This window comes from Gouania willdenowi, chromosome 13, assembly GCF_900634775.1.
Source record: "Gouania willdenowi chromosome 13, fGouWil2.1, whole genome shotgun sequence".
NCBI classification, from domain to species: Eukaryota; Metazoa; Chordata; class Actinopteri; order Blenniiformes; family Gobiesocidae; genus Gouania; species Gouania willdenowi.
In genome coordinates this window covers 35,378,266-35,405,208 of record NC_041056.1, presented here as the reverse complement: position 1 = coordinate 35,405,208, position 26,943 = coordinate 35,378,266, and the positions used below count along the sequence as shown (strand labels likewise).

Below are 26,943 nucleotides of genomic sequence, written 5' to 3'. Positions count from 1 at the left end.
CAGCATTTTTTAAATGTTTATTTATTTATTTTTTTTCAATTACTAGACATTCCAGGCCACCACGCGTGGGTACACGGCCCCAAGGTTGAAAAACACAGGCGTACAGTTTGATCAGTGCAGAGGGAAGGTGGAGGAAGCAGCAGCAATTGTGAGCGCAGGCGCACTTTGTGTGAGGGAGCAAGGCAGCGTCTGCAGAGGATCAATGTGAACCGTGCCTCAGACACACAGCATAGCTGTGGGTTAAACGGAGCTAGAAACAGGCCTTTAGCGGCTGCTTCTCTTAATAGTACATGTTTGCACAGCCGGAAACCATCGGTCTCGGATCTATTGAGTTAGGATGCAAAATAAATAATGTACCAATAAACAGCCTGGGTACTCGCGTAGACCACTGGACCCATTTTACATTTGCTCACTGCTTTCAAATAGATCCCAAGATCTCTACTAGTTATTAATGAATTAACTAACCAATATTTACTGTGGAAAATTTAATTGAAAGTCAAGCAATGTTTTTGTGCAATGTAAAAAAAACCTAATAAACTGCAGAAATGTAAGTGATTTCATATAGAGCAGATTTTTTTTGATTTAACACAGATATGGCTTTAATATTAATAAGTAACACAAAATATTTACAGTTATAGAAGGTAAACAATTACACAAAATAAACCAACTATAAAAACAAACTGCCCAACTATACAATTTTTACCAAAAAAGTAACTTACTGAAAGAACTGAAAAACTCTTAACTGCACTTCAAATGTCAATAAAACAATGAACATCTATGAAGAAAATATTTACTGCACACATCACATTTGAAAGTCTTTTTTTTATGTGGACTCTCGTGTGACCTTCAGTACTGACTTTTGTTTAAAAGATTTCCTTATCAAACATCACATTTAAATGGTTTCTCTTCTGTGCATTCTCACATGTGGGTGCAGGTTAGCCTTACAGGTGAAACGTTTACTACAAACATCACATTTGAATGTTTTTTCTCCTGTGTGGATTCTCATGTGTCGCTTAAGGTCAGCCTTATCTTTAAAACATTTACAACAAACATCACATTTAAAGGGTTTCTCTCCTGTGTGGATTCTCATGTGTCGCTTAAGATTCGCCTTATCTTTAAAACATTTACAACAAATATCACATTTAAATGGTTTTTCTCCTGTGTGAATTCTCATGTGTAACTGTAGTTGTTGTTTTGTAACAAAACATTTACTACAAATATCACATTTAAAAGGTTTCTCTCCTGTGTGGATTTTCATGTGTTGCTTAAGGTTGACCTTAACTTTGAAACATTTAGTACAAACATCACATTTAAAAGGTTTCTCATCTGTGTGCATTCTCACATGTGACTGCAGGTAAGCCTTACGGGTAAAACATTTACTACAAACATCACATTTAAATGGTTTCTCTCCTGTGTGGATTCTCATGTGTAACTGCAGTTGTTGCTTTCGAATAAAACATTTACTACAAACATCACATTTAAATGGTTTCTCTCCTGTGTGGATGCTCATGTGTTGCTTAAGGTCGACCTTATCTTTAAAACCTTTACAACAAACATCACATTTAAATGGTTTCTCTCCCTTGTGCATTCTCACATGTGACTGCAGGTTAGCATTACGGGTAAAACATTTACTACAAACATCACATTTAAATGGTTTCTCTCCTGTGTGGATTCTCTGGTGTAACTGCAGGTGTTCCTTTCGGAAAAAACATTCCCTACAAACATCGCATTTAAACGGTTTCTCTCCTGTGTGGATTCTCATGTGTGACTGAAGGTTTTCCTTTCGAATAAAACATTTACTACAAACATCACATTTGAATGGTTTCTCTCCAGTATGGATTCTCATGTGTGACTGCAGGTTTTCCTTTCGAATAAAACATTTACAACAAACATCACATTTAAATGGTTTCTCTCCTGAGTGGATTCTCTTGTGTCGCTTAAGGTCAGCCTTATCTTTAAAGCATTTACAACAAACATCACATTTAAATGGTTTTTCTCCTGTGTGAATTATCATGTGTGACTGCAGGTGTTGCTTTTGAATAAAACATTTCCTACAAACATCACATTTAAATGGTTTTTCTCCTGAGTGGATTCTCATGTGTAACTTAAGGTCAGACTTTTTGATAAAACATTTCCTACAAACATCACATTTAAATGGTTTTTCTCCCGTGTGGATTCTCATGTGTTTATTAAGATCAGACTTTTGTATAAAACATTTACAACAAACATCACATTTAAATGGTTTCTCTCCTGTGTGGATTCTCAGTTTTGAAGCTGCACTGAGTGATGTTTTCTTACCACCCACACATTCAGATGTAATTTTTACCTGAACCTTTGTTTTTGAACAAATCTGTTGAAATGAACGAATCCATGTTTTGGAAGCTTTACATCCCATTTCAGCTTTTTTACTTGAGTCAGACATCTTTCTATTTGTCCTGGTGGAGTCAAAGTCAGCTTCAGCTTCAGACTCTGACAGAGGTTTCTGCCAACAGTCTTCATCATCTTCATCATCCTCATTACTATCTTCAGTCTGAGACGAGTCTGTTTCTGTTCCATCAGGACTTTGTAGTACTAAACTGATTGGATCTGGGTTCTGGGCAGCTTCTGGTCCTTTGTTGTTAATTCCCACAGTTTGTCTTTTCATTAATTCATTTAAACTACAGGTTGAAGGTTCCTCCTTCATGTTCATTTCTGTTAGTTGTCTCCAGTGTAGCTGGGAGGCCTGAGGCTTCTCCTCTTCATCTTCACATTTAACAGGACAAGCAGCACTGTTTGTCTCCTGCTGCACACAAAGCTGGTTTTCCTCCAGACCTTCACTGAGCATCTCTGGTTCCTCCTTTATGTGGAGCTGCTCCACATTCTTCATCTCACTGAAAACACAATCAGAGACTGACGGCTGCTGGAGCTGTAATCTGTGCAGATGAACTTTGGGCATGAAGGCAGCCAGCACAAGTTTTTCAGTTCCATCTGTATTTGGAACAGATTGGGAACCTAATTGTCTACCCTCACCTCTAACAGTCAGTGTGTTGAACACTTCCAGTGCATCCTCACCGATAATGTGGAGTAAAATGTCAATCTTTTCTTGTTCATCTTTCTCCCCTGAGGCCGCTATATACCGCCGAAGACTTTACTCCCAGCTGCACCAGTTGTCAGCAGGGTTAGTGGTGAGAGACAGTGGTGACGGTGCTTTAAATTGCTCCATTTCCTCCCCTTTTTCTACTCTCTATACTTTTCTATCCTGTAGCGTCTCGGTGGTGCTAGCTCCTCTGCTAGCTCGGTTAGCATTCCGCTCCAGCCTCTCTGTGTCTAAAACTCCGTCTTCTGACACCGTAATGTGCTCTCTTTCTTTCCAGTGAAGCTTTAAGGCGCTATTATAGTGTAGACTGACTCCGTCTGTAGGCTGTATATTAATAACATTCACTGTTGGAATCACGGAGACATTTGTTATTTACCTTCGCTCTTTCTTCTTCTACTGCTCTAACTCAGCGGTTCTTCTTCTTCTTCATGTTTTACGGCGGTTGGCATCCAGCTTAATGGATCATTACCGCCACCTTCTGCTCCGGAGTGTGGCTCAGACAGGTCTACACCCACTCACCAGAGATATAAAGAGTAGTCCTATATTCGAGGCAGTGGCTATCCGTACGTAGCCCGGATCATTACCTGAACACTTTTCCTCCACCACATCACCACTGTTTTCCAACAACTCCACTGGCTCCCAATCACACACCACATTGTTCACAAAATTATCCTCCTAACCTTCAGGGCCCACCCTGTCGCCCCTCCGTATCTCAATGAACTCCTCCACATGAAGACTTCCTCATTCAGCCTCCTCATCCCTCCTGCCCGCATGACCATCATGGGGTCCAGAGCCTTCAGCCGCTCTGCCCCCCACTTCTGGAACTCCCTCCCACCTGGCATCCGAAACATTGACACTCTGACCATCTTCAAATAACATCTCAAAACCCACCTGTTTAAACAAGCCCACTCACTTTGATTTCCATCCACTTCACGGCAAAACTTCTGTTTTAAAATTAGTTTTTATGTAAAACTGTAAGTTACCTCCTTTTTAAGTCTCTAATTTTTGTTTTATATTTGCTGATTTGTAATTTTATGGGTTTTTTTTTATTGTTGTTATTTTTAACTTCATATATCTACTCAAGTAGAAGTACTGTTACTTGATTAAAATTGTACTAAAGTACAAGTACAAGTAAGTCATACATAAAATACTCAAGTACAAGTAAAAAGTAGCTCAATTAAATAATACTCAAAGTAAAAGTTACTAGTTACTTTCATCCAACCACGTTTATTGTTGTTAATACATATTTATTTTATTTTTTATTTATTCAGTTTATTTTCGACATGGTTACATTCACTTTCACACAATTTTTTTTTTTTTTGTACATGCCGAAAAAGGAGACAAGAGAAGCAAATTGCTTATCTAAGTCCCGTCCCCTGTTTTGAACACAGAAAATTTACATCAAAGCTTGTCTCTCTGGTCAAACATTCTTAGGTTGTTCTGAACACAATATCATTTCATTTATTTATTTTTTTTATTTTTTTGTCCTTTTTTGAGTAGGATTTATTCTCATCTGTAGTCAGTGTTGTCTGTCTTTATTCCTCCTCCTCTCTATCGTTGTTCGTGTCGGCCTTGTTCCCTGCGGATTTCATTCCCAGACGTTGTTTGCGTTCCTCCAGTTCAAAAGAACTTTCAAAGTACCTTGATATCTTCAGAAAGTTTTCTAAACATACGTAGGATTAGAAAGGCACCTTGTTGCTAGTCAAGCTTGTAGCTTGTTTTGTCTCTACATCAAGGTTATTCCAGCTGTTGATAGCTGTATTTTCCAATGTTAGATTTAACCCTTTCTTGTATAAACACATTACTATGTCTTAGTTCATAAGCCGTTTGTTTGTATGTGAAACGTTTTTGTATTTGATATGGGAGTGTTTTAAGTGAGGCCCTAAATGCGAAAATTTGTTGTAGTGTTTTATTTCTCTTCTTTTTTCTCTCTCTCTCTTAGGAGATTGTTGACTTTGTTTCTGTTTTCAATATTTTGTCTTTAAGATATTTTTTATATAATGTATTTTTTTTTTTTTTTTTTTGCATGCGTTTGTGTTACGGGTCCCGGTTGGCACGGTGTCCACGTTAACAAAGTGAATGTCTGTAAAGTACATGTAGAGTGTAAGAATAGAAACCACGCTGCACACTCGTCTTTTCCCAGATTGCGTATGAGCGGAAACAGGGAGTGAGTCCACACTAATGCAACCGGGGAACTGCAATCTCATAGTGCCGAAGGTTCCGCTCCTCCACAATATTGTTTTCACAGTACTACTTTTACTAAGTACACAATAATAATTATTATAATAATAATGAGTGGCATCAAAACAATTATTTATAAAATAATATCAAATGTGGTTACCTTTTTTTTGAGTGTACCACACGCTCCCCAACACAAAAAAAGTGACTCCTGACACTTGACTTAAATAACTCAAAAACTTTTATAATCTCTTAAAGTCTCTTATCAAAAGGATACCTCTGAAATGTCTTTAAGTGTCTCTTCAGTTCAAAGTCCAAAAACAGGGAATGGAGTATGGTGCCGGTAAGTAAGGGTTTGGTGTTGGAGGTGGAGGGTAAGAGCGTTGGGAGTAAGGGGAAGGATGATACAGAAAAGGATATTGTGCCGTCTGAGCACCGACTACGTTTACCACAGGACGAGGTTGGTATGTGGGCTGGCCCAGGGATGGGTAGGTGAAGACCACATTTGGACGCCTCTGCCTGGTGGACCGTCTTGGTTGGGGTGGTGACACAGGCTCTGGTTCAGGATGGTGTTCTGATGCAGAACCAAGAGTGGGTTGTAGAACATCCCCTTCCTGATGAGGCAGCTGGGGTTCTTCCTGGTTGCTGTCCGGTTCTGGTTGGTCCATATCTGGCTCTCTGTTGTGAGCTTGTTGACCTGGTTGTTGGCTCTCAACTTGTGGATTTCTGGGCGTACGAAACCAGTAGCAAGGCACATCATCTTCAGAGTCACTTGCCTCAGGGCTTAGTGTCTGTTCAGGAGTCTGTGGTCTTACCGTGGACTTTTTGTTTCTCTTTTGTGTCATTGTGGCAGGATTTTGGACCGTTTCTATTGGTAGGTTATTCACTTGTAATAACAGGTTTCTGTGCAGAGTGCGGACGGGGCGACCACCAGTCTCTGGACTTACTCTGTAGACCGGATTGTCTCCAACCTGTTCTCTCACCATGTAGACAGTTGGTTCCCAGTAGGATCTCAATTTGCCAGGTCCACCCCTTTCGCTGAGATTACGTACGAGTACCCTGTCTCCAGGCTGTAGGGTTACTCCTTTGCATTTCTTGTCATAGTTTGTTTTACTTTTTGAGCTTGACTGTTGGCTGTTTGCATTTGCTATTCTGTAAGCCTCTGTCATCTTTCCTGCCCACTTTCTGACATATCCTTGTGGTGTGTCAGCTCCATCTTCTGTCATAAGGCCAAAAAGAAAATCTACTGGGAGACGAGGGTGTCTACCATACATCAGGTAGTATGGGGAAAAGCCTGTGGCCTCATGCTTTGTAACATTGTGAGCGTGGATGACTTGGGGCAAATGGTCTTTCCAGTTTTGCTTCTCTTTTTCTTCTAGTGTACGAAGCATTTGTAACAATGTGCGGTTCAGTCTTTCAGCGGGGTTGCCTTGTGGGTGATAGGGAGATGTTCTAGAGTGACCCACACCTGCAAGTTGCCTGAGAGAATTAAAAAGTTAATTCTCAAATTCCCGGCATTGGTCGTGGTGGAGTTTAGCGGGGTATCCAAACTTTGGAATGAAGTCATTGAAGAGCCGGTCTGCTGCTGTTTTGGCGGCTTTGTTCCTGGTGGGGTAGGCTTGTGCGAACCTGGTGAAGTGGTCCAAAACAACTAAAATGTACTCAAACCCACCTTTGGATGTCTCTAAATGCAAAAAGTCTATACACACGAGCTCGAGAGGGGAACTGGATGTTATACTGCCCATAGGTGCTCTCTCGTGTGTTGTTGGTTTTTTTTGTTTAATGCATGGGCACTTTCTGGTGACATACTCTTCTATCTCTCTTTTCATGAAAGGCCAATAGAATCGTTCTCGGGCTAGACTAAGGACTTTCTCCACTCCTATATGACCCATGTTGTTATGTAGGTGTGTCAACGCTGTCTGCCGGTAGGTAGCTGGTAAGACCAGTTGTTTGCGTTCTGTAGTCTTTCTATACAGAAGGTCGTTGTCTATATGTAATCTACTCCACTCTCGTAAAAGTCTCTTTGTGTCTGTGTCAAGTTTACCTTTGTTGTCTTCAGTTGGTGTAATGTTGTTCTCTTTCATATCTAAGACTTTTTCGATGGCAGGATCAGTTCGCTGTTCTCGCACCAGTTCGTCGTGGCTGATCGTGTGGAGGGGTTCTTTGAGGGGCTGATTAGGTGAGGCCAAGTTGAGGGCTGCTACCCAAGGCACATCTCCCTGCTTGGCTCTTCTGCTCCCTTCCCAGACTGCACCCACTGCCTCCTCTGATAGCTCCTCAGAACACTCCTTCATGAAGGTATTGATGTCAAGGGGACAACGAGAGAGTACATCTGCATCAATGTTGACTTTTCCTGGACGGTACTTTATATCAAAGTGAAAATCTGCTAATTGGCCCACCCAACGATGGCCGACTGCGTTTAGTTTTGCTGTGCTGAGGATGTACGTTAGGGGGTTATTGTCTGTAAAAATTGTGAAATGTGGGGCATAGAAGAGGTAGTCCTTGAACTTGTCGCAAACTGCCCACTTGAGGGCTAGAAACTCAAGTTTGCCGCTGTGCAGGTGGTAGTTTTGTTCGGCTGGGGTTAGCGTACGAGACCCGTACCCAATAACTCGCATTTTGTCATCCTGCTTTTGATACAGGACTGCTCCGAGGCCTTTCTGGGACGCGTCCGTGTGGAGTATGAATGGGCGGGTGAAGTCTGGATACGCTAAGACTGGTGGTTGGGTCAACATTTCAGTTAACTGTTCGAGTATCTTTTGGTGTTCCTCGCTCCATTGCACTGGAGCTCGAGATGATTGTTGGGGGTACTTTGCTCGGCCTCTGGTTGGTTTAGATTGCAGTGGGTCAGATTTGATTTGCATTAGGTCGTACAGGGGTTTGGCAATACTTGAGAAGTCCTGCACATAGGTCCTGTAATAACTCAGGAATCCCAATAGCTGTCGGACCTCTCCAACTGTTTGTGGTCTTTAGTGTTTGAGCGCTTGTACTGCCTCAATGTCTTTGGGGTCCACTTTCACACCATCTGCGGATACCAAGCGTCCCACATATCGGACCTCCTTGCGGAACAGCTCGCACTTCTCAGGCTTCAATTTCACACCATGACGTTGTAAAGCTTGTAACACTTTGCGCAGCACTTGGACATGTTCACCAAACGACCTGGAGAAGCATAGCACATCGTCGAGGTAAGGGATGCAGCACTCATCACGGAGTGTGTCGAGCATCTCCTCCATGCTTCTTTGAAAGGCTGCTGGCGCATTCGACAGCCCGAAGGGTATTCTTACCCACTCGTAGAGACCCCATGGCGTGGTGAATGCGGTCAGGTACCGTGATCCTTCAGCGATGAAACCCTGGTGGTATGCCTTTCCCTGATCCAGGATAGAAAACCAGCTGTAACCCCCAAGCGAGTCTGTGAGGTCCTGGATTCGGGGAAGCGGGTGACGATCTGGCACAGTTTTGTTGTTAAGAAGGCGATAATCGATACACAAACGTAGGGTTCCATCCTTCTTTCTCACACAGATGACAGGGGCCGCATAGGGCGACTGTGATTTTATAATCCACCCCTTAACCAAAAGTTCTTGGATGTACTCTTTAATCTCACGGTAAAGAGGCTTTGGGATGGAGGCATAGGCCCTTTGAACTGGTGTGTCATCTTTGAGTCTGATTTCCATCTGTAGCGATTGGATGCAGCCTATGTCGCCACTGTCATGGGCGAACGCCTCACACTCTTCTTTCAGTACTTTTTCTACTGCCTGTTGCTGGTCTGGACTCAGGTGACTAAGATCGACCGGTGGTAACCAGGGCTCAGTAGAGGGAACGTTAGGAGAGGTGGCTTGGTTCACCTCCATGGCTGTTACTGTGACTGGCATGGTTTGAGTTTTGAGCAGCTCTGCCGTGCCTGGCTCAATCACTTTAACGACATGCTGGATGGTGCCTAGCGTTGTTCTTTTTGGCAGAATTATTTCATGTTTTGAGTGGTTGGAAATGGGAATCTTCACAAAAGGTCTCGCAGTAGGTGGATCCTTCGTATTTTCCCAGGTCTTCCACAGTTTTGATGAAGATTGGTTTTCCGTTCTCTTCTCCCAGTGGTGTGATATAAATCCTGCAGTTTCTTGTCCACGTCTTTAGAATTTTTCCTGCTTTTTTTATTTGGTGTGCCATCCATGCGATGCTTGCGTTTTGTTTCGTCAAGTTTTCATTTATGAAAACCTTCGTTTCCTTCAGTTGCTTGCCTTGCTTCAGTAGTTCTCCTTTAAATTTCACATTTGTGAAGGTGATTTTTACTGCTCTGGTGTCATTACGCTTTGAAAGGAGTTGGCAGGAGTTGATGTTGTTAGGGTTCAAGACAATGTCCTTCGTTTCCAAGTAATCAATGACCTGTTGTTCAATCGATTTTGTGTCTTCGTCATTCGGTTCCGTTGTCCGTCTCAACGCACTCGCGTAACTCCTGGGTGTTATCTTTAAGCCTGTAATGATGACATCTTTCTCTCTTTCCTGTTGTTCCAGTACCTTTACTTCACTTTCCAGTGTTTTTTCCAGCATCTTTTCCAACGACTTTATCTTGGTAGTGAACTTCAGAGATAGATCGTCTTTGAGGTTTTGTATCATCTCCTTGACCTCTTCCAAACCCGGATTAGGTTCTGCAGGGCCTTTTTTAACCATTTTTCTTTTCGTCTTGGGCCCAAGTTTTCTTTTCTCAGGCTGTTAATCTCCCAAGGTCGTGTTGTCGGAGCAAGTAAAAACACGTCTGCTCTCTCCGAGGACCAGATAGACTTCTGAGTTATTGCCACTGTTCTCTTACATACAGTAAACATCTCATGTATAAACTTGAAAAGGAAGATACCAAATCTACAACAATTGGAACCTAATTTATTTTCCACAAAGGCATCTGTATAAAATAAAAGGTTTGTCAAAATGTACAATTGTTTTTCTAAATAAAATAACACAAATAAAATCTAATATATGTACATATCAGACTGAAGTAACTGATATATAATAATAATATATGAATCTAAATAAAAAAATTAAAGAAAATATATAAATAATATATAGTAAATACATTATAATAAATATACAATAATAATACAAAATGTATATGAAACATTAATAAGTAATAAATGCTTTTAATGCTGTTTTAATTTGATTGGTCAGCTAAGATGTGATGCATTTGATTGTTTTCTGGTGACTTAAAGTTTTTTGTATTTTCACAATGATCATTGATCATTTAAAAAAAAAAAGAAAGAAAAAGAAAAAAAATACTCAGTAACAGTTAGGTGTAGAAACATAATGGATTACTTTACTTCTTTTAAAACAAACATTAGTACATTTAAAATTACTTTTTTAGGAATATGCTCAAAAAAGTACAAGTACTAATAAAATCAACTCAATTACAGTAAGATAAGTACTTGTAATCCATTAGTTTCACCTCTGTCAATCACACACAGGCATGCACGCACGCACGCACGCACGCATACAAACACACACACACACACACACACACACACACACACACACACACACACACACACACACACACACACACACACACACACACACACACAGTGTTGGGAGTAAAGCATTACAAAAGTAATTAGTTACTGTAATATATTCCTTTTTTCAGTAACGCAGTACTATAATGCATTACTGAAACAAAAATCAGCAATATATTACCTGTTACAATCTCAGTAACAAAAGTTACATGGAGACTTTAATGAATTCCACTGACATTCTAATAAAAACAAAAAAATACGACAAAAAGTGTTGACAACGCCACAGTAAATTCTACCCATTTCTGTAGCGTCAAAGAAGAAACTCTACATTGTGATATAATATCCATTTGGCTATGCTCAGTTCCTAAGTTATTTTTTTATTTAGGCATACATTTTTTGTTTAAGTTATACAAACTTTTATTTGGTATATAGCCTTTTTTGGCTCTAAGGTCTAACATCTTATTTCAATAAGATTAAAAATGTATTTACAGTTACATTTTGCATTTCCATTCATATGTTTTATGATGATTGATTGAATGTTGTATTCCTAGAGGATGTTTTTGCTCGCCTATGTTTAGGCATTGCTTTGCAAATGTTGCACATTTTTAAGCATTGATTATATGTTTTGTATTTGTAGGAGGTCATGTCTGACAGATACCACAGTACACTTCTTGACCATTTGGTCAGGAAGAGTTTCCCACTTTTTCCCCTTACAAACAGAGACAAAGAGCTGAGAACAGGGATTTACTACTGTTTGTCCTTCCCCCTGCTGTGAGCACATGGCAGAATCTTTGCTTTGTGCTGTACTGTTCTCTAAGAATTAACAATGAAACATTCCAAAAACGGACATAAATTTCTGATAAAAGTTTGAAATGTATTTTTCTACACTGTCAATAACAGTTTTAAGTCAAGGACAACCTTAGAATAAGATCATATAATTGTTTTACAGTAAAAGTGTTCCTAAGGAATATCTCTCATTAACGTTGCATAAAGTATATCATGTTTGGTGCCAATTTAACCAGGAAAATATGATCTCTGCTTTTGTCTCGTTTGGAAAGTTATAATCTAACTGGTTTCTGAGTTATATTCATATTTCTTGTTCCAAAGGATTTCTCATGCATTCATTCCTTATCACACTTACATGATTGCCACAACCCACAGAACATCCAAAGCAATTTAATTGGCTCCCGAAAACATGTCGACCAATAGAATCGCTTAGACCGCGACAAAATCGAAGCGCAAAATTCAAATCATTGGATTTTGGTGCTGGCAGCTAAGATGCCCACTGCAGTGTTATGTACGTCTTCTTTAATCTTTTATTTTCTTTGTAACAAAGTGTTTTCTTTCATTAGACCTTTTAAACAAGCTTGCGCGTCCCAGAGATAGAACCTCCTGTTCCAACTGAAGATGCTGAACACTGAACCAAGAACCTAGCCTGAAGGAACTGAACACTGAACCACAGGAACAAAGCCTGCACACGCTGAACAATGGCCAGACAGGCCTAACACAGGTCAGAACCAGTGGAAACCTGCTGACTGAACGAGCTGTGAAACCTGCTGAACAAGTGTCGTGGTTTCCCCCGTGTGATGATGTGGACGATGAAAAAGGTTGTGTAATGTGGAAAAAAGGTCATCGATGAAACTGGCTCGCATAATAATACAAAGTTTATTAACACAAGCAGAATCAAAGGACAGGGCCGGGATAGGGACCCTGGGAGAACAAAGGATGTCAAATCATGTTCTCAGGCCAAAACCAGGAGAAAGGCAGAACCCTGGTGAGAGCACTGGTGGCCACATTGTACTCTGAAGAAATCCAGCTTGGTGATCACATACTGTATATAGGCTGACAAGAAATTTGAAATCAACAAGTGAATTCTAAGGCTTTGGCCTTCAGATAAAGAAAGAAAGCCACAAATGAAGAACTCCCCTCTTTTAGATATACAGCTGTCAACGGAGGAGAGATAAGCCTGGGGAGTAGCAACTTCCAAGGTTCACAATTCAATCTACATTCTAACAGCAGGGCTGGCTGAGTTTGATTATGAAAGCATGTGTCCAAACACCATGACAAGGCAATACTCAACTTTAGGTAAAATGTATATTGTATTAAATGAATATCATATTGGCGCAGATAATACACCTCACAAGGAACAGAACCGACCAGCCGAACACAGGCCAGAACCAGGTCCAGGAAAGGACCCTTTCAGACACGCTCCAGTGGTCCAGAGCCACGCTTTGCTGCTTCAGACTCCTCTCACCAGTCCACTCTGCCACCAGAGAAGGATCACCGACCACGGACCCATCAGAACCGAGGTACTCTGGATCTCAAATTCTAATCGGGCCTAACATAATTGCAGCCACATTATTCTATACTGATCTTATCATAGCTCACGCACACACACACACACACACACACACACACACACACACACACACACACACACACACACACACACACACACACACACACACACACAGAAATCATGCTACTTTTCTCTCCTCCCTCCTTTCTTTCTCTACTAAGCTTTTACCTTTAAAGTGTAAATACATTTATCCTTAGTTTAGTGAGCGTAGTACTCATTTAGCTTTATTGTGTTAGTATATTTTAACTTGTTTTGAATAATGAATGTTTATACTTTGAGAAGTTGTCTGTGGTTTATGAAAATATTGCAATCATAAGGTTTGTTATATGGAGAGTAGATAGTCTTGACAAGAGTTCACAACCCTGGATGACAAGGTATTAATAACTAATTAAGTGATCTGAAACACTTTAACTCAATTTCAGATGGCACCTCTTGGCAAATTACTATAATATTAATAATAATCAATATTATAAATCTTATCATTCCTTGTCCAAGCTCATCCTCCTACAAACTGTATATATTATTTTTGGCAAAGTTCATCCTCCTACATATACAGTATATTATTTTTGGATTACTCATTTCTGTTGCTAAAGCCCATGATGTCCAGTGGAAGGATCTGGGAGCTTTTGTCATTTGGCCAATAATTGGCAGCCGACTTCTGCCCCTGCCCCTTCTGCTACAGAATGGCTTCAGTTCCAGCACCACAACCTGGGGACGTCTTGCCCCTGTTGCGATCTGTGCCCTCTGAACTGTGGGCCAAGCACAAGTATGACAATGGCTTCATAAGGGATTGCGGTCCCGTGGTGATCACACCTAAGTCCTCTTACAGGCCCCACAGGAAGCAGTACCCCTTTTGACGGGAAGCGTTGGACGGGATACAACCTGTCTTTGATTCTCTCTTGAAAGAGAAGGTGATCGTGCCTTGCGCCACCTCACCTGTTTTGGCTCCCATTTTTCCGGAAATCCAGCCCACCAAGTGGCAATTTGTGCAGGATTTGCAGGCCGTTAATTCGCCCATCATTCCTCCTGCCCCTCTGGTTCCAAACCCGCCCACCATTCTCGCACTAATCCCATCGTCCGCAAGGTACTTCAGTGTTGTTGATTTGGCAAATGCCTTCTCCAGCATCCCAGTCCACTCAGACTCACAGTTTTGGTTTGCCTTCATGTTTAAGGGAAAACAATACATGGCAGGGTCTCACGTATAGCCCTCACATTTACTGTTCTGCACTAGAGCAGAGCCTCTGCCCCCTTAAACTCTCACCAGGCTCTTCCCTTCTGCAGTATGTTGATGACATACTCCTTGCTGCATCATCCAGGGAGCAATGTGAGAGAGACACTTTGTCTTTGCTACACCACCTCCATGCATTGGGCCAAAAGGCTTCGCTTTCCAAACTCCAGTTTGTCAAGGAAGTTGTTCAATTTATTGGGCACTCCATTTCCTGTGTGGCCTCCATTGTCGCCCTTCCAAAGCTATTAACTAAGAAACAAATGTTGTCTTTTTTGGGCATGTGTTCTTTCGGTCGAAATTTCATCCCTGATTCTTCTGGCTATGAATGCCATTTGAGAGCTGTGGTAAAAAAAAAAAACTCACCCCCTAAGGCCTTGGTTTGGACTCCGGAAGCCCTCTGCGCCTTTGAGGACTTAAAGCCCCGACCCTGGGTAACCCCGATCCCCAGTGTCCTTTCACCCTGTTTGTTGGCGAAAAAGAGGGGTGAATGAATTCCGTCCTGTGTCAACAACACGGGGACAAACTGAAGCCTTGTGGTTACTTCTTCAAAAAACTTGATCCAGTGGCCAGAGCCTTTCTGCCGTGTCTCCGCTCCGTCGCGGCTCGTGAAGCTGCTGTTGTCTCATCAGTTTGTGAAATCACTGGTTTTGCTTCCCTGCATCTCCATGTGCTTCATTGTCATGTCTATTTTGAGGGACATGCAGACCTTGTATGTCTTTGCGGCCCGCTGGCTCAAGTACAACACCACCCTTTTGGGTCTTCCTGATGTGCATGTCCGCCATTGCTCCACTTTGAATCCCGCTACTCTTCTACCTCTACCTGAGGATGGAGAGCCGCACTCTTGCATTGCTGTTCTCTCTCAGACTCTGGTTCCCCGTCCTGACCTCTCCACTGTCCCCCTCATTAACCCTGACCTCTCTTTCTGAACTGTCCGCCTTTGTCTATGCTTATGTCTATGCTTATGCTAAGTTGACACACGGCCAGGCTCATATGTCAAAGGGTGGGATGGTTGCCTCAGTTCAGACAGTATGGTTCACTAAGGGATTTACTTTTTTTGCAACCGAGTTTTGTCAAAGATGTATGATGTGTGCTAAGAACAACCCAAGACGAAAGAGACCGTTGAGTAGCTAGACAGCTCACCCACCGCCATCTATGCCATTCCAAAATTTACAGATGGACTTTGTTGAGCTAACACCATGTGAGGGAAAGAAGCAATGTTTGTTTATCATAGACATGCTTTCCAAATGGGTCGAAGCATTTCCCACTAAACACCAGACAGCCACAGCAGTAGCCAAAGCACTGTTAACAGACATCATTCCTTGGTGGGGCATTCCATACAAAATCTCCTCAGACAATGGCACACACTTTGTCAGCCAGGTGATAACACAGTTAGGACTGAGATTTGACATGGATCTTTTAAAACACTGCAGCTATCACCCTGAGTCAGCTGGGGCCATAGAGAGAACCAACAGTACTCTGAAAAATAGGTTGAACAAGTGTATGGATCAGGCAGGGCTGAACTGGATCAAGGTCTTACCACTTGTCCTTTTCCAGATGAGACAACAAGTCCATTCAAAATCTAAACTGTCTCCCTTTGAGATACTTTTCAGGTGGCCACCCAAGCTCTCCAGGACGACTGTTTGATAAAAGACTGTGCACAACTCTCCACGATCCTCTCACTCAACAGGTCCAGAGTACCTGACTACCACTGAGAATCTGCAAGACATTCTTCCAGGTGACTTCGTGATCATACACAACGCGAGATGGAAAAGGTGCACCGACCGGAGGTGGATCGGCCATTTCCAGGTTCAGCTGACGACCCACACGGCCGTGAAGGTTGCAGAGCGAGCCACGTGGATTCACGCATCACACTGCAAGAAGGTGCCAACCCCAGCCGACCCTGACCCAGAGGCAGCTGGAACAGCAGAGTGAGAGCCAACGAGACCGCCGGGTGAGGAGCCGCAGTAAGGAGCTACTTCCTCGGGTGCTGCTTTCCCTTTCCGGAGCAGTGTTGAAGGAGCTCTTCCTTTTCTTCGAATCAAGAGCAGTGCTGTGAGGAGCGTTTCTTTGCTTTGTGAAAATACGAAGCAAAGGGAAAAAGACCTTGGGGGATCACAAAAGCTGATCTTTCTGACAAGGCATATGGTCATTTCAAAAGTCAAGCCTCCAGGACTTCAAGGGAGAAATATCGGTTACAAGCCCTTCTGTTTGCGATTGAGGAGATCACAAGCCCTTCTGTTTGTGACAGAGGAAAAGACTGAAAAATCTTCATTGAAGATGTCACCAGCCCATCGTTTCATGTTCAGAATCAGAATCAGAATCAGAATCAGCTTTATTGACCAGGTACAGTTTAGAACAATACGAGGAATTTGACTAGGTAGTTGCAGTGAAAGGAGACACATCAACACACCGGAGCAGCCATTTGTGGCGCCCACATATTTAGGTGAAAAAGGGATCAATAACAGGAGGAGAGGAGGGGTGAGGGGAAAAAAAACTGCCAGTTTGAAACTGATTTCCCTAAACAGAGAAAGCAGTGTGAAACCAGGAAAAAAAACCGCCTCTGCAAACATAAATGTAAGCATGACACAGTCAAACAACTCGAGACAAGGCATGTAGGAAGGGTTGGGTGGGAGGTTGGCTGGGGGAGGGGGTCAGGTGGGAAGAACAACAGGAGTCCAGCCGTTTGGGGACATGGGCGTGCTGCCAGTCGGCGCTGCAACCACGCCTCCATGCAGCTGCGGTTGGGAGGTGGGGAAAGATGGCCGACGAGGCATTTGAAGTTGAAGACCTGTAGCTGCGTTACTGACAACCAGATGACGTGTGGAAAAGTTCAGCATCAACAGTTCCAGGAGGAATGTAGGGAAGGAGCGGGGGGAGGGAGTGGGGGTAAGAGCCGCCGTCTGCAGAAACTTCCTGGTGATAAGAGTTGAGACAACCTTGGCTTTAGCCTTGGCTGGCTGTGGAGCCGAAAGGGAGATAAGCAATGTGATTTGATACAGGCTATGTTAATTTCCAATAGCCTTCTGTCCTGGGTCTCTCTGCTGTAATCCAATGAGTGGCCTAGTTTCCACTTCCAAGCCTGGTCTCCAACTTCTCCCAGTTGTTATCCATAACGCGTAGACGATCCAAAAGCAGCTCTTGCTTGCTTTTGATATCGATCAACACATGAGTCTGAGTGTTCAGAGCCCTGCTACATCCTTCAGAAATCACTGGCAGCTTTTCCAAAACAGTCACCAGCGTAGTACGGACTTTTCGATAGATTAGGAAGCCACCAGCTCCGATCAGCAGCATGCCTACTATCATTATTCCAATCATGTAGATGTCCTCCACGTCTTCCACGGAAAGTATGGACAGACACACAACTCGCCACTTGTTCCAAGGGTCAAGTGTGTATCCAGCCGCAAACGTCCCGCTTGGACATGCGGGGTCACCACCCCTGGTTCTTTGCGTCAAAAAAATCTGATCGATAGCACTGAGAGACCAACTAATTAATTCCATTATTCCGGTTTTGGATGAGTTGCAGAGAGAGGCTCTTGTTAGTTTCACAAGACCTGACAAAGCAGCAGCTGGGGAGAGATAAGACGGAAGGGAGGGAGAAACAGAGAGTGCGACTGACCTCGTCGAGAGAGCGTGATCTTGGTATTGCCACCATTTAGTACAGTGGTCCTATCCATGATCCTGCTTTTCTTCTGGCTGCTGGCTAGCACAGTTGCCAACGAAGATGCTGGACTTGAGGCAATGAATACTAGTGTTGTTCCTGATGTGAATGTTGTTTTTGACAAGGGTACAGATGGTAACAGAAGTAGGCGTTGGATTAACAATCCTGACCTACACAATACCTTAGGAGCTACTATAGTCACCTGTTACGTCCTCTTTTGTCTAGGAGCAAAGAAGTAACATAACACCGATGTAAAAGGGTAAACCAAGACAATTTATTATACAGTTTTAACAAAGGGAGCAAAGACAAACTTAAAGCGTCACCTACAAAGAGGGAGTTTAACAAAGGGAGCAAGGACAAACTTGTACAGCTAACAAACAAAACAGAACCTAAGTGAAGCCTACAATGCAACAACCTAGTAATTCTAAAACACAACAGAACTGAATCCAACACAGTCTTCTAATCTTATCTAATCTAGCGAAAAAGGCAAATCACAGACAGAGTCGAAGTGGGGCAACCTGCTAGTCAAATTCCCCCCTGAGCCAATGTTCCAGCGATCCTTTTAGCTGTGGAGACTGATGAGGAGTGATTGCTGATTTGCTCCCTGTGCAGGTGGAGGAAGAAGAAGACCAATCCTGTTGAAGGAGCAGCACAGGAGGATTTGCATACGAGAAGAGGAAGCCACCAATCGCAGACGAGTGCTGTCACAGTCTTTTTTTCATTTTCCTCCCACACAGGAGCTGGGCCAACAGCAGGGTCGTAACATCACCCCAAACATTCTTCACGAACACCTGGCCAGTCCAACTGCTACATTTGCTCCTACATGCCTGTGTCATCAACACACCCGCGTCTGACTGCCATACCGCGTCTGATTTGTGATGTTATTTGTCTTATTCCAACTTCGGTAAGGGGGATCCCAAATGCTGTCCCAAACAATCGGTTAAGAAACAACCTTACAGGATGCCACTTCGGCCCAGACACTACAGGCAGGATGACAGCGCAAGAGACGATAGAGAAACTTTTTTTTGAGGAAAAACGACAGCTTTTAAAAGATGGGAGACCAACATCTAAGTTACTAGACCTTCAGCAAAGGAAAGGTCAGAAAATGTTTCATACTTTTCACAGTGAATGGTATAAAAGGAAGGATTAGCTCTGTGGATTCGCCTCACTGAGGCTGTTCCGAGTTGTTGTTGTTGTGATTTTCTCCGTGTTTCTGTGTTTCGAACACAAACAACGGATGCGCTGCCGTGTCATGAGATATATCTTGTTGGGAGAGTATGGAGGCTATATTAAATAATTGTTTATTTTTCTTTAATTGTGTTTTACGATGTTGCTTTTGTTAGATGGCTAAATGCTTGTTCATGTGGATCTTGTTGGTTTTTTATTTCTTATTATGAATTATATATTTTGATAAGCACATTGAGATGACTTTGTTGTAAATTGCTTTATACAAATGGAGTTGATTTGAATTGAATTAACACTTGCCAGCAGAAACAAATGAAAATGTCATTGGTGGTCTCGATTTGCAACGTGCCTACCCAACCTTAGTGGTCACGGCACATCACTGCTTTTGTGCATGCACACAATAAAAAGCCATCATCAATGGATCAGAGATTACTCAAGCTCCCATGGCAACCACCCGGAAGAGAGTGATTTATTAATCCTGAATAAGCCGGCATTTGAGGACTATGAGCCTGTTCTAAATGTGCGTTCACATTGAACGCCACTTCAGTGACTATAGTGGCTTAAATCACCCGTGATTAGTCGCGCTTTTTGGTCACTTCAGTAACGTGACGAGCGGGGAATAATATGAATAAAATGTGTTTGAGGAGAGGTGGCAGCAGCATAGGATGGCTGCATAGAGAGGCCTCTCGTTACACTGGATATAAAGACAGTGACTGCCGCTTGATATCACATAATTTATATTGATTTTTAATATAATATTGTTGCCAGAGTCATCTCAACGTCCAAAAAATATGTCATAAAAAAAACTGAAGCGAGACGTGAATTCACGACCCATTGCATTGAAAAGCGGTGTCATGATTCACTGCGCCATCATAACTTCAAAGCTACGTGATCTATACATCAAACTGTATTACAATATAAAATAACAATTGAGCCTCAAACGTGGATTCATTTAAATTGTCATCTCCTCCTTCATATTATCCACAGGTTTGTATTCAGCGAACTTTACTACAGACGACAGTAGATGTTTTAATGCAGATCAACCTCTCAGTGACTTTCACTTAATGCTCTGTATCCACAACGTTATAAAGAAAATTACCGTTTGCACAAAAAAAAACAACGTAAAGCAGCACAACATTAGTAATGATGTGAGCACGTCTGTGGTGTGTGATGTTACTAATGTGTTTCATTTCAGTGTTCAGGTGGGCGGAGCCAGGTAGAAACCCAGGGTTTCTTTGATAAAACCTGCCAGCAACCAGGTTTAGTTCACGGACAATGTTGCCATGGTAACATACTCAGAGAAGAACATACCTCGCGTTTAGGAAAGGGATACTCAGAGTTTACCTCATTTGACCCAGAACAAACTCAGAGTTTGAACATAACCCGCTTTATGAAATACCCCTGTGTTCTCATTTGCTCTCTGACTCTGTATGTGGGGCAGACTGTGCATGGACTGAAAGCGGATTGCGCGCAGTCTGTCGCACATACCGAGTCAGAGGGACCTCCGTGAGTCCGTTCCTCCCAAACACATTTGTGCCTTTATTGTGTTGCTTCTCCACCTCGGTCTTCCTCTTTCCTCTTGCTTTGCCGTGTAACCGCTATTCCAAAAGCTGTGATGGAGACTTCTGCTGGTACATCTGTTATTACACTTTCCCTGCTCTCAAACTGGAAACGCCATAGACTTTTGACGAGCAGCTCGAGAAGCCAATAGTAACGCCCAAAACAGCTCACCGAGGACTCTGTTGGTAGAAAGATCTTTAGGTTATGTATATAACCCCAGTTCTATGAGTAATATGAGTGAGATATCTCACTATGGGAAGAAACCTCTGCCTGCATTCCTCAGAAGCATTTATTTCAATCTGCCAATCCTGATTGGCCGGTGAAGCGCGTCCGTCCACTAGGGGGTGACCCACCTCCTATAAAAGGACATGGACAGACGCGCACCATTCAAAATAAGCACCTCTTCTCCTCGTTCAAGCAAGAAGGGTAGTCCGGTGAGACATCTCACTCATATTACTCATAGGACCGACGTTATATACATAACCTAAAGTTCTATTTCATAATATTTTGTGAGATGTCTCACTATGGGATATGGAAACTCCCGTAGTGCAGACATGCTTATCGAGCGGTACCAGCCTCCAGGGCAGAAGTCCTTGCCGCCCTTGCCACGCATGGGGCGGAAACATCCAGCATTTAAAAGCAGACAAGTAGTCCTGAACAGACACTCCCCTGAACAAAGCCCTGACACGAGTAAGCCAAAGCAATAGCCTCCACCATCCAGACTTAAAGCGACAAATCCCTTGTCCTTCACTGTCTGTAGAGTGGAGGCTGCAGCCCCTCCCTTCTCCCTCCCACTACAGTGCAGACGGCTGCTGCGGAGGTTGTACGGCTTCCTCAATTTATTGGGGAAAGAGCCGCTTGGGACCAACGTGTGCCGGAGCAACAGCGTTGGACAATACCCGGAGTCGAGGCTCGGAGGTCCACTACCTTTCGGCAGCGAAGGACAGCACCTACCAAACAAAGCAATGTAAGAGCTGTATTTCACTCACTTCTCAACCTGTTGTGGTTCAGAGCAGGTGCTACTTCTGCCAGCATCCGGCGACTGGAATAAAGAGAATCCGCCTGTGGACAGTTAAGCTGGCAAAAACGCAAGATCATTGAGAGAAGAGGTGTTTGAATGGTGCTGTCCATGTCATCCTTTTTAAGGAGGTGGATCACCCCCTAGCGGACGGACGGGCTTCACCGGCCAATCAGGATTGGCAGACTGAAATAAATGCTTCTGAGGAATGCAGACAGATGTTGCATCCCATAATGAGACATCTCACGAAATAATATGAAATAGAACTCTGATTGGCTGAATTCCAGCGTCACGCTCCTGGATTTCAAAACATCATTTATAGTGCCAGGAGAAGGAGCAGAGATTCACTGTTGTTGATGAGACACAATTTATTCTTTGTTTTTCAATGCAACACTATTGATGAATCAGGGTTAACAAAAGCAAAAGTGTCTCGCCAACATAACTCTGAAGGCAATGGCATTGATCTTATTCCATCCATCCATCCATTTTCAGACCCACTTATTCCTGTTCAGGGTCACGGGGGTCTGGCGGTGCCAATCTCCGGCTCTCGTTGGGCGCTGGGTGGGGGTACACCCTGGACAGGGTGCCAGTCCATCACAGGGCAACACAGACAGACAATCACTAATTCTCATTCACTCCTATGGGCAATTTAGAGACTCCAATCAACAGTCATGTTTTTGGATTGTGGGAGGAAGCCGGAGTACCCGGAGGAAACCCACGCAGCATGAGGAGAACATGCAAACTCCACACAGAAAGGACCCAGGTGTCCACCCCAGGGTTTAAACCCAGAACCTTCTTGCTGTGAGGCAGACGTTTTTTTAACTTTATACCCTGACGTTACATCCTTCTGATGGTGGAGGGGATCTCAGAGTGGAGGTGGCTGACAGTGGAGGTCTGCAGCTAGCCTGTCTTGACACAAGACCACCTGTTCCAGGTCTGAGAAACTGATGCTCTCTGATTTAGACTTTTGTAATGGCACAAACTAACCACTAGGTGGTAGTAGTAACACTTACACGGAAATGTGATTTTCTTACTGAGGGCCACATTATGAACATTCAGGTCTGCGTTTAGATTAATGAGCAATTAATTAATACAGGACAGAAAAAAAAGTTGTCTTGCTTTTTTTTGTTGTTTATTTATTTGATCGTATGTGTTTTAAGTTATTTTGGGTGTTTTTGTTAACATTTTATGTTTTTGGAGTCTTGTTTTGTATATTTAAGTCATTTTGCATATTATGCCATTTTGTGTGTGTTTTTTGTAACTTCGTGTTTTTTTAATTTGATTTAATTTTGTGTTTTTGTTGTCGTTTAGTGTGATTTTAATGTCTTGTATTGTTTTGTATATTGTTCTATCATTCTGTATGTATATTCATGTTTTTATTTTTTTATAATTTGTGTGCTTTTTCACCATCTGTTTTGGGCATCTGGGGATTTTCTTTATAAAAAACATTCAGATTTTTATGTTGTCAATTGCACATACTTTTTTACCAAATGGTGTTGTCGACTATAATGCTACCATGGTGTGATATCTTTCACAGTAACATATTGTTGTCGAGACAAGGAGAGTCTAGTTTTATATGGAGGTGGCATTAATTCACAATAATAAAAAATACAAGGCATTGTTTAAATATCTCAGGCCACCCAGGTTGAGTTTTGTGGTTGTTGTGAGGTTAGGATGCAAAATAAGTAACTATTGATCCATCATGTAGTCTGACAGACTTCTCAGGCAACCCTGCTCCTACTTCCTGGTTACAGTATTTGCTTTTTGGACAACTTCCTTTTTCAGAGGGTTTTCAAAGCTGTTGTCCTGCTCCTGAATTTCTTTTTCTGCTGCCAGGTTTTAGAAAGCCAGTGTGAGATTAATGTACCTAGAAACAGCCTGGGCAATAGCGTAGACCACTGGACCCATGTTAAGTTTGCCCACTGCTTTCAAATAGATCCCAATATCTCTACTAGTTAACAATTAGTTCATGAACCAATATTTACTTTGAAAAACTGAATGCAGATTCAAGAAATGTCAGCATTTTACAATCTGTAAAAACTTACAAAGTGTAAATTATATAATAAATGTAAAAACTTACGAAGTGTAAATTATATAATAAATGTAAAAACTTACAAAGTGTAAATTATATAATAAAGAGGAAACTTTTTTAATGTAATACAGATGAGACTTTAATATTCAAAGGTAAAACAAGTAATGCAAAATATTTACAGTTATACTTATAGAAGGTAAATATTTACACAAAATGTATCAACTGTAAAAACAAACTGCCAAACTCAGAAACTTTTGCCAAAATCTGTTATGTTAACTTACTGAAAGAACTAACTTACAAAACTCCAACTCCACTTCAAACTTAAACTATTCCTAAAACTAAGGAGCTAAAAAACAATGAACAACTATTAAGAAAATATTTACTACACACATCATATTTGAAAGTCTTTTTTTTGTGTGGACTCTCTTGGGGACCTTGAATTCAGACTTTTGTTAAAAACATTTTCTTTCTCAAACATCACATTTAAATGGTTCCTCTTCTTTGTGCATTCTCACATGTGAGTGCAGGTTAGCCTTACAGGTAAAACGTTTACTACAAACATCACATTTGAATGTTTTTTTGTCCTGCGTGGATTCTCATGTGTCGCTTAAGGTCAGCCTTATCTTTAAAACATTTACAACAAACATCACATTTAAAGGGTTTCTCTCCTGTGTGGATTATTATGTGTCGCTTAAGGTTGGCCTTATCTTTAAAACATTTACTACAAACATCACACTTAAATGGTTTTTCTCCTGTGTGGATTCTCATGTGTCGCTTAACGCAGAACTTATCTTTAAAACATTTACTACAAACAACACATTTAAATGGTTTTTCTCCTGTGTGGATTCTCATGTGTGACTTAAGTTGATTCTTTTGAATAACACATTTACTACAAATATCACATTTAAATGGTTTCTCTCCTGTGTGGGTTCTCATGTGTGACTTAAGTCGATTCTTTTGAATAAAACATTTACCACAAACATCACATTTAAATGGTTTCTCTCCTGTGTGAATTCTCATGTGTAACTGCAGTTGTTGCTTTCGAAAAAAACATTTACTACAAACATTACATTTAAATGGTTTCTCTCCTGTGTGGATTCTCATGTGTTTATTAAGATCAGACTTTTGGATAAAACATTTACTACAAACATCACATTTAAATGGTTTTTCTCCTGTGTGGATTCTCATGTGTTTATGAAGATCAGACTTTCCGATAAAACATTTACTACAAACAATACATTTAAATGGTTTTTCTCCTGTGTGGATTCCCATGTGTTTATTAAGATCAGACTTTTGAATAAAACATTTACTACAAACAATACATTTAAATGGTTTATCTCCTGTATGGATTCTCATGTGTTTATGAAGATCAGACTTTTGGATAAAACATTTCCTACAAACATCACATTTAAATGGTTTCTCTCCCGTGTGGATTCTCATGTGTTTATTAAGGTCAGACTTTTGTATAAAACATTTACGACAAACATCACATTTAAATGGTTTCTCTCCTGTGTGGATTCTCAGTTTTGAAGCTGCACTGAGTGATGTTTTCTTACCACCCACACATTCAGATGTAATTTTTACCTGAACATTTGTTTTTGAACAAATGTGTTGAAATGAACTAATCCGTGTTTTGGAAGCTTTACACCCCATTTCAGCTTTTTTACTTGAGTCAGACATCTTTCTATTTTCCTTGGTGGAGTCAAAGTCAGCTTCAGCTTCAGACTCTAACAGAGGTTTCTGCCAAAATTCTTCATCATCCTCATTACTATCTTCAGTCTGAGACGAGTCTGTTTCTGTTCCATCAGGACTTTGTAGTACTAAACTGATTGGATCTGGGTTCTGGGCAGCTTCTGGTCCTTTGTTGTTAATTCCCACAGTTTGTCTTTTCATTAATTCATTTAAACTACAGGTTGAAGGTTCCTCCTTCATGTTCATTTCTGTTAGTTGTCTCCAGTGTAGCTGGGAGGCCTGAGGCTTCTCCTCTTCATCTTCACATTTAACAGGACAAGCAGCACTGTTTGTCTCCTGCTGCACACAAAGCTGGTTTTCCTCCAGACCTTCACTGAGCATCTCTGGTTCCTCCTTTATGTGGAGACGTTCTGGGAGCAGCTGCTCCACATTCTTCATCTCACTGAAAACACAATCAGTGACTGACGGCTGCTGGAGCTGTAATCTGTGCAGATGAACTTTGGGCATGAAGGCAGCCAGCACAAGTTTTTCAGTTCCATCTGTATTTGGAACAGATTGGGAACCTAATTGTCTACTGGTGTTATGGTGGAGACTCTTGTCAGGAAAGATCATTTTTATTTCACCATCCACTGGAACTTCTTGCACTCCATGTTCAGTCTTGATGGCTTGTAACAGAGTCTTTTCTTGCTCTGTTGCTCTGCATATTTCTATTGCTCTGTGTAACGTTAGACGTCTTTCCTGTAACAGTCTCTTTTCTAGGTGAGAGTCTGTGATGCTTAACATCAGCTTATCTCTGAGCATGTCATTCTCACTTATTCCAAACTCACAGTGTTTGCTTTTGTGTCTCAGCTCTGTTATGAATGTGTTTACTGAAGTCCCTGCTGTCCTCTGATGGGACCAATATTGAAGTCGTTCAAAGACAACATTTCTCTGTGGACTGTAGTAATCTTTAAAAGCTTGAAGAACATCCTCCATTGTCAGCTCATCTCCCTCACCTCTAACAGTCAGTGTGTTGAACACTTCCAGTGCATCCTCACCGATGGTGTGGAGTAAAATGTCAATCTTTTCTTGTTCATCTTTCTCCCCTGAGGCCGCTATATACCGCAGAAAGCTTTTTTCCCAGCTGCACCAGTTGTCAGCAGGGTTAGTGGTGAGAGACAGTGGTGACGGTGCTTTAAATTGCTCCATTTCCTCCCCTTTTTCTACTCTCTATACTTTTCTATCCTGTAGCGTCTCGGTGGTGCTAGCTCCTCTGCTAGCTCGGTTAGCATTCTGCTCCAGCCTCTCTGTGTCTAAAACTCCGTCTTCTGACACCGTAATGTGCTCTCTTACTTTCCAGTGGAGCTTTAAGGCGCTATTATAGTGTGGACTGACTCCGTCTGTAGGCTGTATATTAATAACATTCACTGTTGGAATCACGGAGACATTTGTTATTTCCCGTCGCTCTTTCTTCTTCTACTGCTCTAAC

The 26,943-nt window shown here is 41.9% G+C and overlaps 1 protein-coding gene across 4 annotated transcripts; it reads right to left on the bottom strand.

The window, feature by feature from the left end:
* Nucleotides 1-85: 85 nt before the first annotated feature.
* LOC114474287 (zinc finger protein 271-like) lies at nt 86-26,943 on the bottom strand. Of its 4 annotated transcripts, none has more exons than XM_028464473.1 (2): nt 25,875-26,943; nt 86-2,842 (listed from the first exon to the last, which is right to left on the bottom strand). In XM_028464473.1, the coding sequence occupies exons 1-2, from the start codon at nt 26,661-26,663 to the stop codon at nt 893-895; spliced, it is 2,739 nt and encodes a 912-aa protein (XP_028320274.1). In that variant the 5' UTR covers nt 26,664-26,943; the 3' UTR covers nt 86-892. The 4 variants fall into 4 exon arrangements, with proteins under 4 accessions (XP_028320274.1, XP_028320275.1, XP_028320276.1 ...); XM_028464474.1 differs by having other exon boundaries at nt 86-2,991; nt 26,039-26,943; XM_028464475.1 differs by lacking the exon at nt 86-2,842 and adding an exon at nt 24,098-24,356 and having other exon boundaries at nt 24,610-26,943.